We start from the raw sequence: 15,892 nt of genomic DNA, 5'->3' as shown, positions 1-15,892 counted from the left end.
TCAGCACTTCCCACCCCCAGATGGAGGGCTACTCAGTCTTTATTCACTGTATTACTGCAGAGTGACTGATGGCATCATAAGGACATTCTCTTCCATTGCAAAAACAAGTCCCTGTCTGGGATCTGAACCTCTTCCTCTCTGCACTCGTGAAACCACCATTTGAACTCTTGGCCTCCAGTTCCCTCCTTCACCTTTCTATGAAAATTGCCTTCTTGATGGCAGTTACCTCTGCTAGAAGGGTTGGAGAGCTTGGGATCCTCATGGTGGACTTACCTTTTGCAGTTTTTCACAAGGTTTCTTTCTAACTACATCCAAAGTTCCTCCCTAAAGTTCCTTCTGAGTTTCACCTTAACAAGACTGTTCACGTTCCAGTGTTTTACCCCAAGCCTCACCACAACATAGGAGAGACAAGGCTTCATTCCTTGGATGTGTGCAGGACTGTAGCCTTCTAACAGCATGGAACAGCTCCCTTTCAGAAGTCCCCAAGCTTGTCTGTCACCATTAGAAAGCTATCTCTTCCCAAAGGGTCTCTAAGTGGACTTCCTCCTGCATCATCCTTTGCTATGATCTCATGAAACCCCATCCTCCTCAAATTGTCAAGGCCCATTCTGTGAGAGCCGAAGCAGCATCAATAGCATCCTTACAGGAAATCCCCCTCGCAGAGATATGCAAAGCAGCTAGCCGGGGCTCCATACACAACTTCACCAGGCATTACGCATTAGTCCAAGCTATGGTTGGAAGGGGTAGTCCTTTGCCTCATTGATCCCCCACTCCATGGTACAGCATACTTCCTTGCACCCTGATCCTCAACAAATACTGCTTGGGAGTTACCCACAGTGAATACTTATAGGGCCAGCAATCAAAGAAGAAAGAAAATGTACTTGCCTTACAGTAACTCTTCAAGTTGTATGATCCCTATGGGTATTCATGACCTGCCTTCCTTCCCCTCTGCTCACGTCATCACGTGATTCATGGCAGAGTCAGAACCGGAGTGGTGGTCAGTTCACACTGCCTTTTATGTCCTCGGCTGAAAGGACCAATAGACGCTAATATTGAAGAATTTCCTATTCTGGGTGCAGGAGCATATGCGTTCCCACAGTGAATACCCAGAGGTACCACACAACTTGAAGAATTCCAGTTACTATAAGGTAAGTAATCTTTCTTTTTCCCAACATCTCTGTGAGAATAAAGAGTATTATCCCCATTTTACAAGATGGGGAGCTGAGGCATAGAGAGACTAAAGTCAGAAGTATCCATTAATTTTTGATGGCCCTTTTGAGACACCTAGAACCTGATTTCTGTATGTTCAAAGCACATCTTCCATTGCTGTTCTGAATGCTCAGCACATCATACCCCAGGATCTCAAATCAGGCACTGAGAAAATAAGAAACACATAATCAGTGATCTCCTGTGGAAAAGTTTGGTGCAAGTTACTTGCACAGTGTCGCATTGGAACTCACTGTCAAAGGCAGGTATAGAATCCAGTTGTCCAGGGCAGCATTCAGCTGCCTTCACCATGAGATTATCCTTTTTCTTCCTGCAATCCCTTGCCTCCTTCTCTACATACCTTTCAACTTGTACAACAAATGAGGCAGGGAACTTATAGACAACAGCCTCCTTTACTAACACAGCTCTGATTCCTCTCCAGAGCAGGTCCATACTATGCATTGAATGAAGCAGGAGTCCTATGGAAATAAAAGTATGTGATCATGTAATCAAAGACTGTATCAAAGTGCTTATGCACAAAGGGGCTGAATTAAGGTTGCACAGGCACTCTGAATTGTGGCATTTCCTAATTTTTGAGTGCTTGATGTTGCAAGTTTAGTAACATTCTTTTAACTTAAGGATTTTTTGGTGTAATTTGCTAGCTTTTTAAAAAAGGAAGCTGAAAATACAAATTCAGTCATATGGCATCACACTGACATCCACGTGCTTTATCAGCCGGGTTGGAATCTTTATTTCCACCGCACAGACCTGTGCCACTTGAGCTATTGGAGTAACTGATAGAGGATGACAACCCCTTACTGTTATGTGAAACAGCACTAGAAGTGGATGGAGACACACACTTTGCCCAGTGTGTTTCATAGTTCTTTGCTGACAGTGGAGGAATGGTGAAACTCTGGAATCTTGAGTTCCATTCTCGGTTCCGAAGGGGAGTGACCGCTTCTGCCTTGTCCCCGTCCAACCCTCCCCTGTCCTGTCTCTTCCCAGTTAACCAAACCCTTTCCAAATATGCTTGGGTCCATATCACTGAAGGCATTATTTTAAAATGGGAGGAGTTTAAGTCCTTAATGATTCTTTTTTGTCATTTTTCTTATGCCCGGGAATATCTCAAGGGCACAAAACACTCAATCACACAGACTAATGGTGGTGAGCCGTAATACAGTGAAGAAAGTCTGGTTGGGAGCTCAATTAATCCCAGTCACGCTACTGTTGATATACCAGTTCCATATTCTTCATTGGTAGCTTTCATAGGCAGAATATAGGCAGCAGCCTTCAGCTAAAACATTGTATCACTCCTAATAAAACCAGAAATATATTGCCAGTCTCAAAATATTAGCTACCTCACTTACTTGGGTGCCAGTTTGAGGAGGAGATAAAAGTATGAAATTAAGATAATAGTTAATGTGGAAAGGAAGACGTGATTCAGAAAACAAGACTAAATCCCAGATTAATTATAGGTATTGAATGCTCTGAACAAATATTGTAAATACTTTTTTTTTAGTTGTCACAAGAATGTTCTTTGGCTGTGTTTGTGCCTGTTTGTGTTTGCTTCCCACAAACATTTATGAGTTCAAGGTTAGCAGAATGAATATGAATTTAAAAGTTACATGTGTAAGAATTTCTGGAAACCAAATTTTGAATACGCATGTCAGTATATTTGTAGTGGACTTGTTGGCTCGCTTATCCAATCAGGAAACAGAAGCAATGCTGTATGACTGACCTGAAAAAGACACAACTAAATCAACACAGCTGGAATGATGACTGCTCAGAGAGAAGTGTTTGTGATCATCAATCCCTGGAAGGAGGGAAAAAAAATTGGTCAAATGCTCTCAAAGAATTTGAGGAAAAAGCAATCTGGTCACAGACATTCTGCATGTGGGGAATACAAAGCTTTCTTTGTTAGATGTATATTTTTGTATGAATTATTCACTCAGCTCATTAATACTTACTGTAAAACTGCAAAAATATAGTGGGAAATTATTTATGATCTTTTTACCTGTTTAGGTCGCCAGCTTCTTTTAAAAGCCATAAACAGAGTATGGACAGAGCTGATTCACAGTAAGAAACAAGTTTTAGAAGAGGTATTCAAAGTCACACTACCTGTTAATGACCGTGGCCATGTGGATATAGTCGTAGCAAGGCCTTTTATTGAAGAAGCAAGTTTAAAATGCTGGCAAAATCACTTGGGTAAGAATAAATGTGAAGATACATGATTCCAAAATATATCAAATTGGTCTGTTACCTTCTACACCAAATATTCAGTCTCATGTGTTTTGTACCCTTAATAATGAACTTAGGATGTGTGTATTCTGCATGTATGCTTATAGCACTTATTGGTAGATATAACTACAATCACACCAACGCCTCTGCCTAACAAACTGGCATACGTTTCTCAAACCATGGTACAAATTGCAGACCATTACACAAACAGATATTTAGCAATAAAAGACAGACAAAATAAGATGCACTTATAGCATAAATAAAACATGATGGCACGGGTTAAAAAATTTATTCTCTCTTGTTTGGGAGGACCTGTACAACTCTGTCATAGGTTTATTCCCCACTTTGAACTTTAGCGTTCACAAGATGGGGACCTGCATGGACTCCTCTAAACTAAATCCTAGTTTAGATCTGGTAAAGCTGCCACCAACTAGAAATTCCAGTGTCTAGTACACTCCCTGTTCCCCCAAACTTTCCCTGGGGAACACAGATCCAAACTCCTTGAATCTCAACACAAAGGGAAATAATTTATTCCCCTCACCTCCTTCCCCCCTCCCCTCTCCTATTCCTTAGGAGAGATACCTTGATTCAAACTCATTGAATCAAACAAAGAGGGATTCACTTTTCCCCCCTCTCCTTCCCCTGAAAATCCAAACAAGGGAAGAAATCAATCAAGTTCTAAAAAGAAAAGATTTTATTAAAGAAAGAAAAACAAGTACACTATCTCTGTATTACCAGGATGCAAAAATACAGGGTCTAACTTATAAACCTGGAGAGGCTTCCCCCCCCCTTCTCAGAATAATCAAAGTAACAGCAAACAGAAATAAAGATATTTCTTCAGCAAACACACAATTGCAAATGTAGAAATCAATTATAAGACTAAACCACCTTCTAATACTCACTATACTGAATAGAAGAAAATACTTCAGGAAACCTTGGAGAACTTGAAGAATATGTCTGGCCTCTCTTAAATCCAAAGAGAGAACGGCAATCCAAACAAAGGACACAGACAAAGCCTTCCCTCCACAGAGATTTGAAATTACTTGTCCCTTGATTGGTCCTCTGGTCAGGTGTTCATCAGGTTACTGCTTGTTAACCCTTTACAGGTAAAAGAGACCTTAACCCTTAACTAACTGTTTTATGACAAACTCATTTGTCATACATCCACCTCTTGTGAATAATGCACTTATCCTGTACTTGTGGCAGCAAAAACATGTGTAACATCCTAAATTCTTAGCTTTGTAGAGTTTACAGTCAGAAGGGACCATTAGATTATCTACTATGATCACAGGTCATTAAGTTTCACCCAGTTACCCCTGTACTGAGCCCAAGAAATTTTGTTTGACCAAAGCATAACTTGTGTTTGGTTAAAGGATATCTTTCATAAAGCATCCAATCTTGATCTGAAAACATCAAGAGATGGAAAATCCACCATTTCTCTTGGTAGTTTGTTCCAATGATTAATCACCCTCACTGCTAAAACGTTGTGCTTTATTTCCCATTTGAATTTGTCCTGGTGCAGCTTTCAGCCACTCGTTCTTGTTATGCCTTTCTCTGCTAGATTAGAGCCCTTTAGTATCAGGTATTTTCTTCCCTTGAGAAAATTTTCTTCTCTTTTAATGAAGTCACCTTTCAAGCTTTCTTTTGATAAGCTAAACCTTTGAGCTCTTTAAGTCTCACAGTAAGGCATTTTCTCCAGCCCCTGAATCATTTTTATGGCTCTTTTATGCACCCTCTCCAATTTTTCAACATCCTTCTTAAAATATGAACACCAGAACTATATGTAATATTCCATTATCAGTCTCACCTTTCCTACTCATTACTCCCCTGTTTATACATCCCAGGATTGCATTAACCCTTTTTGCCACAGCATCATACTGGGAGCTCATGTTGATTTGCTTGTCCAGTATGACTCCTAAATCCTGTTCAGAGTCATTGCTTTCCATAATACAGATCTCTATTCTGTAAATATGGCCTGCATTCCTTATTCCTTGATGTATAACTGCATTTGGCTTTATTAAAACACATTTTGTTTGAATGGGCCTAGTTTACCAGGTGATTCAGATCTCTTTGTATGAGTAATCTGTCCTCGTGGTTATTTTCTGCCAACCTCTGTCATCCTCAAATTTTATCAGCAGTGATTTTTCTGTTTCCAAATCATTGATGAAAATGTTAAAAAATGTAAGCCTAATATTAATCCTGGCAGAACCCCACTAGAAACACTCCCATTGGATGATGATTCCCATTGACGGCTACTTTGAGATCTGGCAGTTGGCAAATTCTTAATCCACTTTGCTTTAAATCCCTATAGAAGTGTAAATATATTACATTTACTTGTATTCTCGAAGACTGAAATCAAGTCTGTTTGAGAAGACCTGTTTTCCATAAAGCCACGTTGACTGGCATTAATTATATTCCTATCCTTTATCACTATTTATCTTATAAGGTCATTTCTATTCTAGAACTAGAGCAATGGTTATTATTCTGTGCGTGCCAGTCTGATTAGTTATAACTCTTATCTTCAGAATTGTTTTAATAAAATTTATCCCAGTATAATTTTTGCAAAAATACTATTTGAGGCCAGTCTGGGGCCTGAACATCAGTAAGTCATATTGTCAGCAGCTCTGACACTACTGTTTCTGTGTTAGCGGTTCACTAAACAAGGATGGGGAATTAAACAAAGGTTGGGGTATTAATAGGAATTAAAATATCTTCAGCATTTTATCACGGTACTATAACTGCAGACTGAAAAAGGCATCTGAGGCCCATAGCACTGAACTATTTGCTGGTTTCACATTTGTTTTATTGGACAAGGTTAGTCTCTATGGGTTATTGTTTATTCACATTTTAAAAGAAATGAGCGACCCGTGGAATTTTTGGGACAACAATCCAGATTAGCACTAGGTTCCTGTTAGCATCCCAGAAAGGACAGTGAGAGTCGAAGCTCCCACTCATTCATTTCAGTGCTAAGTTTTCCCAATTTAGTTAGGTCTTTTCGATACAGAGAATATTAAATATGGCTGTGAAACCAGTTAAGATGAAGAAAAATGGACAAATACTCCTCATGTAGCAAGATGGTATAGTGTAACCTGGCCTCGATGACGGGCATAGTGTAAAAATGGTTTGCATGCTTCTGTTCCTCACACTTCTTCCATCACACCTTGCCATGCCAAATACTTTCTAACCCAGCCAAAACTTTCATTAACATTTTGTCTTGATTAGTTCATGCTATCATTTTAATTTTTAAAACAATAAGTGGCAGGCATTAAAAACTAATTATGGAGAGGCTGGTTGTTAAGATGACTTTCTGAAAACTTAAAATTCTTGGTTTTCTACATCTGGCTGGACTTTCATTGTGGAAATTGAGTGTTTGTGGAAAAATTGTCCGAGAGGTGAATCTTCAGTAGATCCCTCATAATAGGTAGTTTTTGGAAAGAAAACAGGGTAGGCAGGAGGCTGTATGTAGAAGCCTGGGAGGAAGAATGGGCCATACAAAGAAAAGGCAGGGAGGATTAGGAGGGAGGCAAGCTGGTGGAGAGGGGATGAAGAGGGATAAAATGGCAGCTCCCCCAGGCTCGGTGTCAGGAGAGGGTAAGTGAAGTCCTCTTCAAGAAGCTAACAGACAGGATCACATATTTGTTTATGAATTTAAGGTTGAATAGTGAACCTGAAACGATCACGTATGGTAGTTGCTTCCCCCAATGGCTCAAAAATCAGACAGCAAACAAAAAACAGTGGAGTGGTAGTAGTAGTAGTACTTCTAAAGCTGCTGTTTGGTTGGTTTTTTGTCAATTTCATGATCTTGGGGGACCTAATACATGATTTTTAGATGTTTGGATTTGGCAATACTGTTTCTTTCACCCTTCTTTGTTTCTCTGCAACAACCCCCAGTTCTCTCTCTCCCACCATATCCCACCTCCTAAAGTCTACAGCAGTAAGAAGAAGGGGGCAGGCAAGCTTCCTTGGTAATCAGAGCTCTATTACTGAGACAGCCCTGGGTAGGACAGACTTTCCGTGGTTAAGGTAGCAATGCACATAACATATGATGCAAAACCTTAAAATCAAGGAAAATAAAAAATAAGCTACTTAACAGTGTGCGTCATCTATTCCTCCACGTATAGACACAGGACTCGTTGCTATTACAAGTATCATACACTACATACCTTACAGCAGAGCCTGAACTCAACCTTCATAGCACGACTGAGTTATGGCATAGACATGAGCTAGGCTCCAGCTCCTGCAGATATGTGATTAAGTCAGAATCTAGGCTTCCATTTATTTAAAATTAAAAATAAGTTTCTAGTTTCAGGAAAAGCTTGAAAACACAAGCCAAGCATAACTGAAACAGTGTTCTGCCTGATTCTGCAGACAGTCTTAAACAATGCTTCTAAGAGGTTTGCCTCTCAAGGAGGTTGAGAGGTGCATCTCCAAGTGCATCCACAGCTCTGGGAACTCTACCAATCCCACCTCAACAGAGGACTTCCCTTGTGGCCAGAGAAGATTGTAGCAGGCCTGGCCCACACCCCACCCATGCAAATGTTTCTTGGCTGCTGGTGGGGGCCCAGCCTCCTGCCACCCCTCCCTCTTCAGGAGAGATGAAGGGGACCCCTGCTGCTACTCTCAAGGGGAGATGGGAAGGGAAAGCTGGCCTCATGCTGGCCCTTGACTCCCAGAGGCATCTGTCATTTCCACTTCAGGTGGGAGGTGGCAGAACCATGGTACAGTTTTGGGGCTTTGGAGGGGACAGTGTCATAGTATGTCTAAGCACCAGATTTCCTTAGTCCAGCCCTGGCCCCTATGGATACCAACCTCAGCATCAGACTACTCCCTCAGCATCCCTTCTGCACACACTCCCTCCATCATGCTACCCCATTGTAACACTAGTTATTGTTAATTGGTGTGTTTAGAGGGTAGTTTGGTAAAAGGCTTGTTGAATGGCTGGCACCCTTAGGGGGCATGGTTAAGGGTGTGTAGACTGTGTTGTACGGTAGTTGTAAGGTCTGTGCCTGTGGGAAGAGTACAAGAACCTGTGCACTGTTAAGTGGCTTCACTTCTCATTTCCTTGCTTTCCTGGTTTTGTGTCGGGTATCTTAAGTGTGTAACAATCATACATGTTCTACACACATTGAAAATATTTGTGAATTGATGTAGGTTCCATATAAGTAAAAACAACATAAGTATGAGGAAAGTGTTTGAGAACTGCAGCTGAGCTCTCAGTTTCTATTTTGAAAATCTTCAGGGCAGGGGGCTGGGTGTTTTCATCTGTGTTTAGAAAGCAGCTTATTGGGGGTTGCCACAATATAAATGTGCTATTGTTTATATTTTGGTAGCCCCAGCCTATCCAAAATCTGTTAGAAGCATTCCTTATTTACATTGTTTATAACGCGAAAGAGAGAATGCAACTTGTCAGCTCTGTAACTGTCCTTTGGTTACTGACGCCCAAAACAAGCCCTCTTGGAAATGCCCTCTGCTCCTTCAAGAGAGTGGCAAATAAGGAAAATGAGATGGGAAAAATATTTTGTCATACCTCCATTATTTTTACCCAGGAGTCTTCAAATTGATATTGAATACACAATTGATTATTCTACTTTTGCTGTCTCCTAAATGATACATTTCTGAAAGAAGAGAAAAAAATAGCCACATCTGTTCCACAAATTTAATTTCAAAATGCACCACTTCTCTTTTAAACCCAATTTCATCTAGAAATCCTTCTCTCTTAATGCTAGAGAGACTCTTGATTGTTTCTTCATAATTTGCCTTGAACATGTGTTATAGTAAAGTTTGAGAAAACTTTTTCATTTAGCAGTACCTTTCTGTGCCATATTTCCACACTTGGATGGAATTAGGTATGATAAGAAATAGGTATGTGGGGAACTCATATCATGTTTCAGGACCGAATGGAATGCCAATGGGAGAGCCAGATTTTCAGATTTTGGGGGGTCAGGGGTAACGGAAGGAGCAGTGTAATATGAATTTCTCTGCTGTGGGATAAATGTTTATCAAGAACAAACTTGGAAAGGTCCATTGGTACAGTGAACATACATGCATAGAACAAAACCTACCCCAGAGTTCAGCATTCTTTCTGGAACCATCATGCTTTAAAGCAGTTATTCCACTCGTTAAGAACCTCATTGACTTATGGTTAACACTATCTAATTGTATATGAAAGTTGTTGGTCATTTCTTTAATTTAAAAAGAGGGGGGAATAGTGCTTAGCTATGTAAAGTGATAATTCTATCAGAAAAATAATATCAGCACTCTCTTTAATATTATAGCTCATGAGAAGAAGTGCATCAGTAGAGGGGAATCTTTAGTTCCAAGCACACAGTCGAAGCTTTCACGGGTCAGCAGTGGGTTTGGCCTTTCCAAGTTAACTGGATCAAGAAGAAACCGAAAGGAGAGTGGGCTCAACAAACATAATCTCTCTACGCAGGTAATTTGTATTTTTTATTAAAGGTCACGTGCAAATACTTGGGAGAAAAATCCAGCAACTTCACACTTCACTGTATGTGGTGAATGCCCAAGTAGCGAGGGATAGAGGAGAAAAAAGTATAACCCCCCTTTCTGAATATCCAGACTTGTTCACTCCTGATCCATAAGGCACACTAGTAAGCACTTTAAGCAGCAAGTTATTCCATTGTAGACAACGGAACTGCTTACATGCTTTAAGTTATACCTGTGCTTGAGGGCTTGGATAGATTGGGCCCTAAACTGGTAATGTTACGTCATCCCAATTTGCAAAATCCAACTGTAGTAAACTGGAGCCAACCCACGGAAGCAAAATAGGTGCTTGGGTTTTTAACAGTGTTGTATGGTTTAGTTAAGTTTGACGGTAGGTTTCGTTTAAAAAGCCTCACACTGTTCAGCAGTATTTTCTTTACTGCAGAATAGAACTCAATAAAAGATTATATCCCCCTGTATACGTCATAATAAAATTGTTGACTTCTGAAGCACCTCAACCATAGAATATATTTAAAAGATATTAACTTTACAAAACAGCATAGCATTGTTGTTTTTTATTTTAAAAATAAAATAAAATAACTGAAAAAAACCCACTCAGCCCCACGATAACCAGCAGCGCCATTGCATTGTTGTTTGCTGTCACCAGTGTAGTGTGTGCTATGGTATCTCTTCAGCGATCATGAATGAGTCTGGATGTTAGAACAGAAGAAAAATGTGAATCTGGATGTTTCAGCAGGTTGCTAATGGATTCTTTCTTCCTCTGGGATACAAGTAACCCCATCTGACTTCCTTAGGAGCTACTCATGGTGTGGAAGAGTAGAACCCTAGGTTGCCTAGTAGGTATTTAGTGGCCTGTGTGAAATGAATTGGTGGTCTAGTCCATTTCCTGGTGGACAGGTGTTCATATGAGAAAAAACATCACAGGTGTTTTAACTGGAGCTCTAGATGGCCGGATTGGAAGAGGGGCCAAGAACTGAATGGGGTGAAGAGTCATGCATTGGCAGGAACCACAGAACACAGAGGTCTTCAGTCTCCGTAGTCTGCAAACCAGGCACCATTCATAAGAGTTAACATTTTTCTTTTTAAATTAACTGAAGTTTTAAATCTCTTATTTATTGAATGCCCCCTGCCCTTTGGTATTTGGTGTATTTCTGGGATGTTTTCAAAGTATTTGCAGGTCACCATTAAATAATACCAACATGTGTTTCCTTACGATCCATTTTCTGAGCTAAACTAAACTAAAGAAAATGGCTGCATTAAATGGTTTGAAATCAATCTAATATATTTTTAAGAAGAAATTGTTTTGTGTGAGAGTTAAGGTGTTTTATTCATATATTTTGAAAAATTGCTTTCTATATGTTCTGTCTCGTTTATGATTAGGAAATTTCCCAATGGATGTTCACTCACATTGCAGTGGTTCGGGACTTGGTAGACATGCAGTACAAAGAGTATCAAGAGGTAAGGGAGTATTCAGGGAATTAACTAGAATTAAGATGAGCCTATTAAACTGCATATACTATCTCCCTAAGACACTGTACAAACACTTAGTAAAAGAGTCCCTGTCCTAAAGAGCTTAACTTTGAAACAGATAAGACAGACAATGTCAGAGAGAGAGAATGGAGGCACAGAGAGCTGAAACAACTTGCCCAATATCACCCATCAGAGCTGAGACTAGACCCCAGGCCTCCTGATTCCCAATCTGGTGTTCTGTCCTCTGAACCACTGCCCGTTACTAGCATGGTTTTAGACATCAAATTAAAAAACCGTGCATGAGTCTTTCAGTACATTAATGAGGAAAACCTTTTTGGTGTAGCAGTCATTGCCCGTCATGTAATTTAATAAACAAAAGGCATACTTTGAAAATAGTTTTCTACACGTTGACTTATTTATATAAACCATGCGTCGCAATGGTGGTACTTGTGGAAACATGTAAAGAGTAGTCAGTTGGACATGGGACCACTTCTGAGATTGTACCAGGGGGGTAAATATTTCTGTGTCATGGACAATGAGTTTATTACATATTGATTATTTTAATGTTTACAGTTTTTGCTTTAATAGTTATAATAATACTCAAAGTATGAGATGGGAAGTTGAAATTATAAATTACATGTAGAAGCTTTAAAAAATGAAATAATCTCTAGTAAGGATGTCTGCAGTACTTAAACATCCATACACCAGCCACGCAATTCCTTCACTGGTAGAAGCAACATCCCATCACACTCCAGCTGAAAGGTTGTTTATCTTTGACGTAAGCTTTGGCGTTTCCAGTGTGGCAGTCCCACAAGAAAAGTAATGTGAGCCACAGAAAATCATACAAGATTTAGAGCAGATTTCAAAATATTTTTTCTCCAATATTAGAAGTATTCTTCGACAGTTGGGACAGAGTATCCTGACCTAACGTTTCTGCAGTCATGTAGCAGTAGTAGTACATACATACATTCCATACGTACAGTACTCCATTTTATAACAGAAACAAGATTTTAGAGCAGTTGTTTCTAATCATGGTATCTATAGAAAGTAGCAGCTCTTTACCAGATTTGTTCCTCCTGAAATGAAATCACAGAACCTAGCATTTTCTTCTATGCAGCCAGCAAATCACATTTATGGTTAGGATCACTTGCTGAGCAGCATGCTGTAAATCTGAGAAAACCGCTTCCCAAAGGAACAATCACTTGGAACCAACTATTAATATAGCGCTAGTAGTTAATGTAATATTTGTATTATGTTTAAGTATGGACAGTCAGAGAAGGGATCCAAAATAGAATTAATTTCTTCATTCAACAAAGCCCTTTCCAGAATACTTGCATTAATGTTATGCATCTTGTATGTTTATCATTTACAAGTAGCTTTAATTAAAAAAAAAAGAAAGAAAGAAGCCGGCCCATGTGTCACTGACAAAAAATGCACTATAAACCTTATAAATTGTTACTGGAAATGTAATTAAAATAGCATTGAGGTGCTACTATAACTTCAAATCAAACTCTCTATTAACTATATAGTACACCTCTACCCCGATATAACGTGGTTTCACCTATAACGCAGTAAGATTTTTTGGCTCCCGAGGACAGCGTTATATCGGGGTAGAGGTGTAATGTGCAGTTTAACCACAGTCATTTCTTTAAAACCAGAAGCTCTTTTGAAATGTTATTTTGCCTTGGTTGTTAACCTGTAAACCTTTCTATTTACAGCGTCAGCAGAATGCATTAAAATATGTGACAGAAGAGTGGTCTCAAATTGAGTATGAACTATTAAGGGAGCGAGGTTTGTGGGGTCCTCCCATTGGCTCCCATCTGGATAAATGTATGTTGGAGATGACAGAGGGACCCTGCAGAATGAGGAAGAAGATGGTACGAAATGACATGTTTTATATTCAGTATCCTTACATGCCAGAAACTGAACAAGAGACAAATCTGCTGGTAAGTGTACAGTATTTGAGTGTTTGTAATAGTTTTTAAGCCTTATTATTCTGAAGTGCAGTGTTTGTTGTTTTTAAAAAAAAATGCTCATCACAATGCATGAATTCAGTCTAGTTGGTATTACTGAAACTGGTGGGAAGATTAGCATGATTGGAATGTTAAAAATCCTGCCCATAACCTATGTGAGAGGGATCAAGTGGGCAGAAAGAGAGTGAAATGGCAGTGTCAAAAATAATACTATGTTTTTCCTAGTCATTAGCAGCTCAGAAGCAAATTATCTTGAATGCTTATGGATTGATGTTTGAACAGATAAAGCACAAGAAGGGGTACTATTAGGTGTCTGCTACAGACTGCCAGTGACGCTAGAGAACAGGATGACCGACGCCTTAAGCATCTGTCTATATTGTGTAGCAGAAAAAACTGTTGTCACCGGGACTTCAATATAAATGACGTATGCTGGAGATCTCATGCTACCAATACTAAGACACCCTTCGAATGTGTAAAAATTGTAGTTGACAAATTCCTAACTCAAAAAATGTTGCACCCACCTTGGGCAAATTCTATATTAGACTTCTTGACAGATAAAGAGGATTTGATAACAGAAATAAAAATTAGTGATTACTTAGGTGCAAGTGATCATAACCTGTTTACACATCATAAAAGTGAAGTCCAAACCAGCAATATATATACACATTTGGTGCTTTAAAAGGCCAGTTTCACAAAGCTGAATACAATTTAACCAAATCGGTTGAGACTACAAACAAAAAATTTCAATTATAATTGGAAACCGTTTAGGACCATTTTACTAGATGCTTAAAATGCCACAATTTCACAATTGAAAAAGAAGACTATGCTAGTTAAAAATCCACTAAGTCTTAGAGGGAAAGTGAAAGAACCAATTTAAAATAATAATTAATAATAATATTAAATGGGAGAAGTCGATACCAGTGAAGAGGAATTAGAAGCTAAGAGTTGTGGAAAATTGATAAGAGAAGGAAAAAGACACAAGGAGAAATCTGGCTTGCAGAATTAAGGACAATAAAACATTGTTTAAGTATATTAGGAACAAAAGGTGTAGGCCTGTTAATAGTATTAATTTTGTAGAGTGGTACATTTTCAAAACATTGCATGAGGAATTAGTTCTTAAAGTTTTCATGCATATTAAATTACCAGTGGCATAGCTAAAAAAGGTGCAAGTGGTGCGGTCACGCTGGGGCCCAGCAAGATGGAGCAGGGCTCCAGCACTTCACCTGGTGCGTGGGGTCGCAGTGCGACTCACTCAAATTTGGCCTCACCACCACTCCTTACAACAGAGGGGCAGCCAGACCAAATTTGAGTGGTATTGCTACGGGGTGCTCAGGGGTTGCAGCGCCATTCTGGTTTGGCCTAGCTACCCCTCCATCATCACTGGGACAGCTGAGCCAAATTTTGAGTGGTGTTGGAACCTGGCGAGGCCAAACTTGAGTGGCACTGCAGCCACATGTGCCAGTTCGCAATGCCACTCATCACTCGAATTTGGCTTTCACCGTGGGAGAGTGGTGAGAGCAAGTGGGAGCTGCTGGGCAGACTGGAGTAGGAGGGGCCACCCCAGCCCAGGATGGGAGCAAAACACTGTGCTTTGCGGGGCAGGGTGCCAGTGAGTGGCAATGAAGTTCCCAGGATGGTGTGTGAGGGTCTGGTGAGCTGTGGGGAGTGCTGTGGAGGGGGGTGTTGTGGGGTAGATGCGGGATGCCTGGGACCATGATGTTGGATGTAATCAAAATTTTAGATTTTGGAGTTGGGAAGGATTTCACTAATCTGTTATTGCACCCAATTCACCCTCTAGCACCTTGTTACACCACTGTAAATTACTGAGAGATTTTGGTGAGAAGTGGAATTTATCTCATCCACTTCAGTAATTCTGAGCAAAATGGATACCATATTCCATTAATATAGCTCAAACTCTAGGCCTACTGACCTAGATTAGTGTGCACACCTGACTTGCACACATGAAAATACTAATACACATGCATCAGTGTATTTGTATGCACATGTGGGCCATGTGCAGAAGTACATGTGCCCTTTTGTAACACGGACAATTCGTTCTCAAAGAAGGTATGTGTTCCCCATATTCATTTTGGAAGTCTCTATTTTCTTGAGAAAATCCCAATCATACAGAAATGAGTATTCAAGGGTTTTTTTAAGAATTATGAATTAAACCAACTAATAATGCAAAGTTCTGACCACACTAGGCTAGTTTAGATAGTGAGTATATTTCACTCTTAGTTGGAGTTACACATACATGCAAAGAGGAGAACATATCATCAGGCATTCTTCCCAAAAGTGTTTTTTTCTGATATGTTTATACTTAATGCCCTGTTTTCAGTCTGACTTCTCAAGTAAACCTCCTGAGACACCTGATGATACCATTCCTCAAAAGGTAAAGAAACAAAATTAGCCACTGAAAGAATGTCAAACAAATACAAATGTTTTCCTGCATGCTAGGCAAACTTAACAAGGCTTCTACGATTGGCTTTCAATATTGTTCTTTCAGTAAATATTTTCAGGATTAAAGGTTTCCAGTATTCACA

General features: G+C 39.7%; 1 protein-coding gene across 10 annotated transcripts in view; it reads left to right on the top strand.

Moving 5' to 3' along the window:
- Positions 1-15,892, top strand: part of WDFY3 (WD repeat and FYVE domain containing 3) — a 319,930-nt gene that overhangs the window by 260,567 nt on the left and 43,471 nt on the right. For 8 of the 10 annotated variants that reach the window (XM_039539787.1, XM_039539793.1, XM_039539788.1 and 5 more), the window contains 5 exons: positions 3,229-3,411; positions 9,720-9,877; positions 11,287-11,364; positions 13,095-13,322; positions 15,688-15,741. In XM_039539787.1, the coding sequence (XP_039395721.1) occupies positions 3,229-3,411; positions 9,720-9,877; positions 11,287-11,364; positions 13,095-13,322; positions 15,688-15,741 (701 nt within the window). The remainder of the gene's footprint in view (positions 1-3,228; positions 3,412-9,719; positions 9,878-11,286; positions 11,365-13,094; positions 13,323-15,687; positions 15,742-15,892) is intronic. The other 2 variants (XM_039539791.1, XM_039539792.1) reach the window with 1 other exon arrangement.

The sequence above is a fragment of the Mauremys reevesii genome, linkage group 5 (genome assembly GCF_016161935.1).
Source record: "Mauremys reevesii isolate NIE-2019 linkage group 5, ASM1616193v1, whole genome shotgun sequence".
In the NCBI taxonomy this organism is placed as follows: Eukaryota; Metazoa; Chordata; order Testudines; family Geoemydidae; genus Mauremys; species Mauremys reevesii.
Note: the sequence above shows the minus strand (reverse complement) of the source record. Positions and strands in the feature narration are given on the sequence as shown.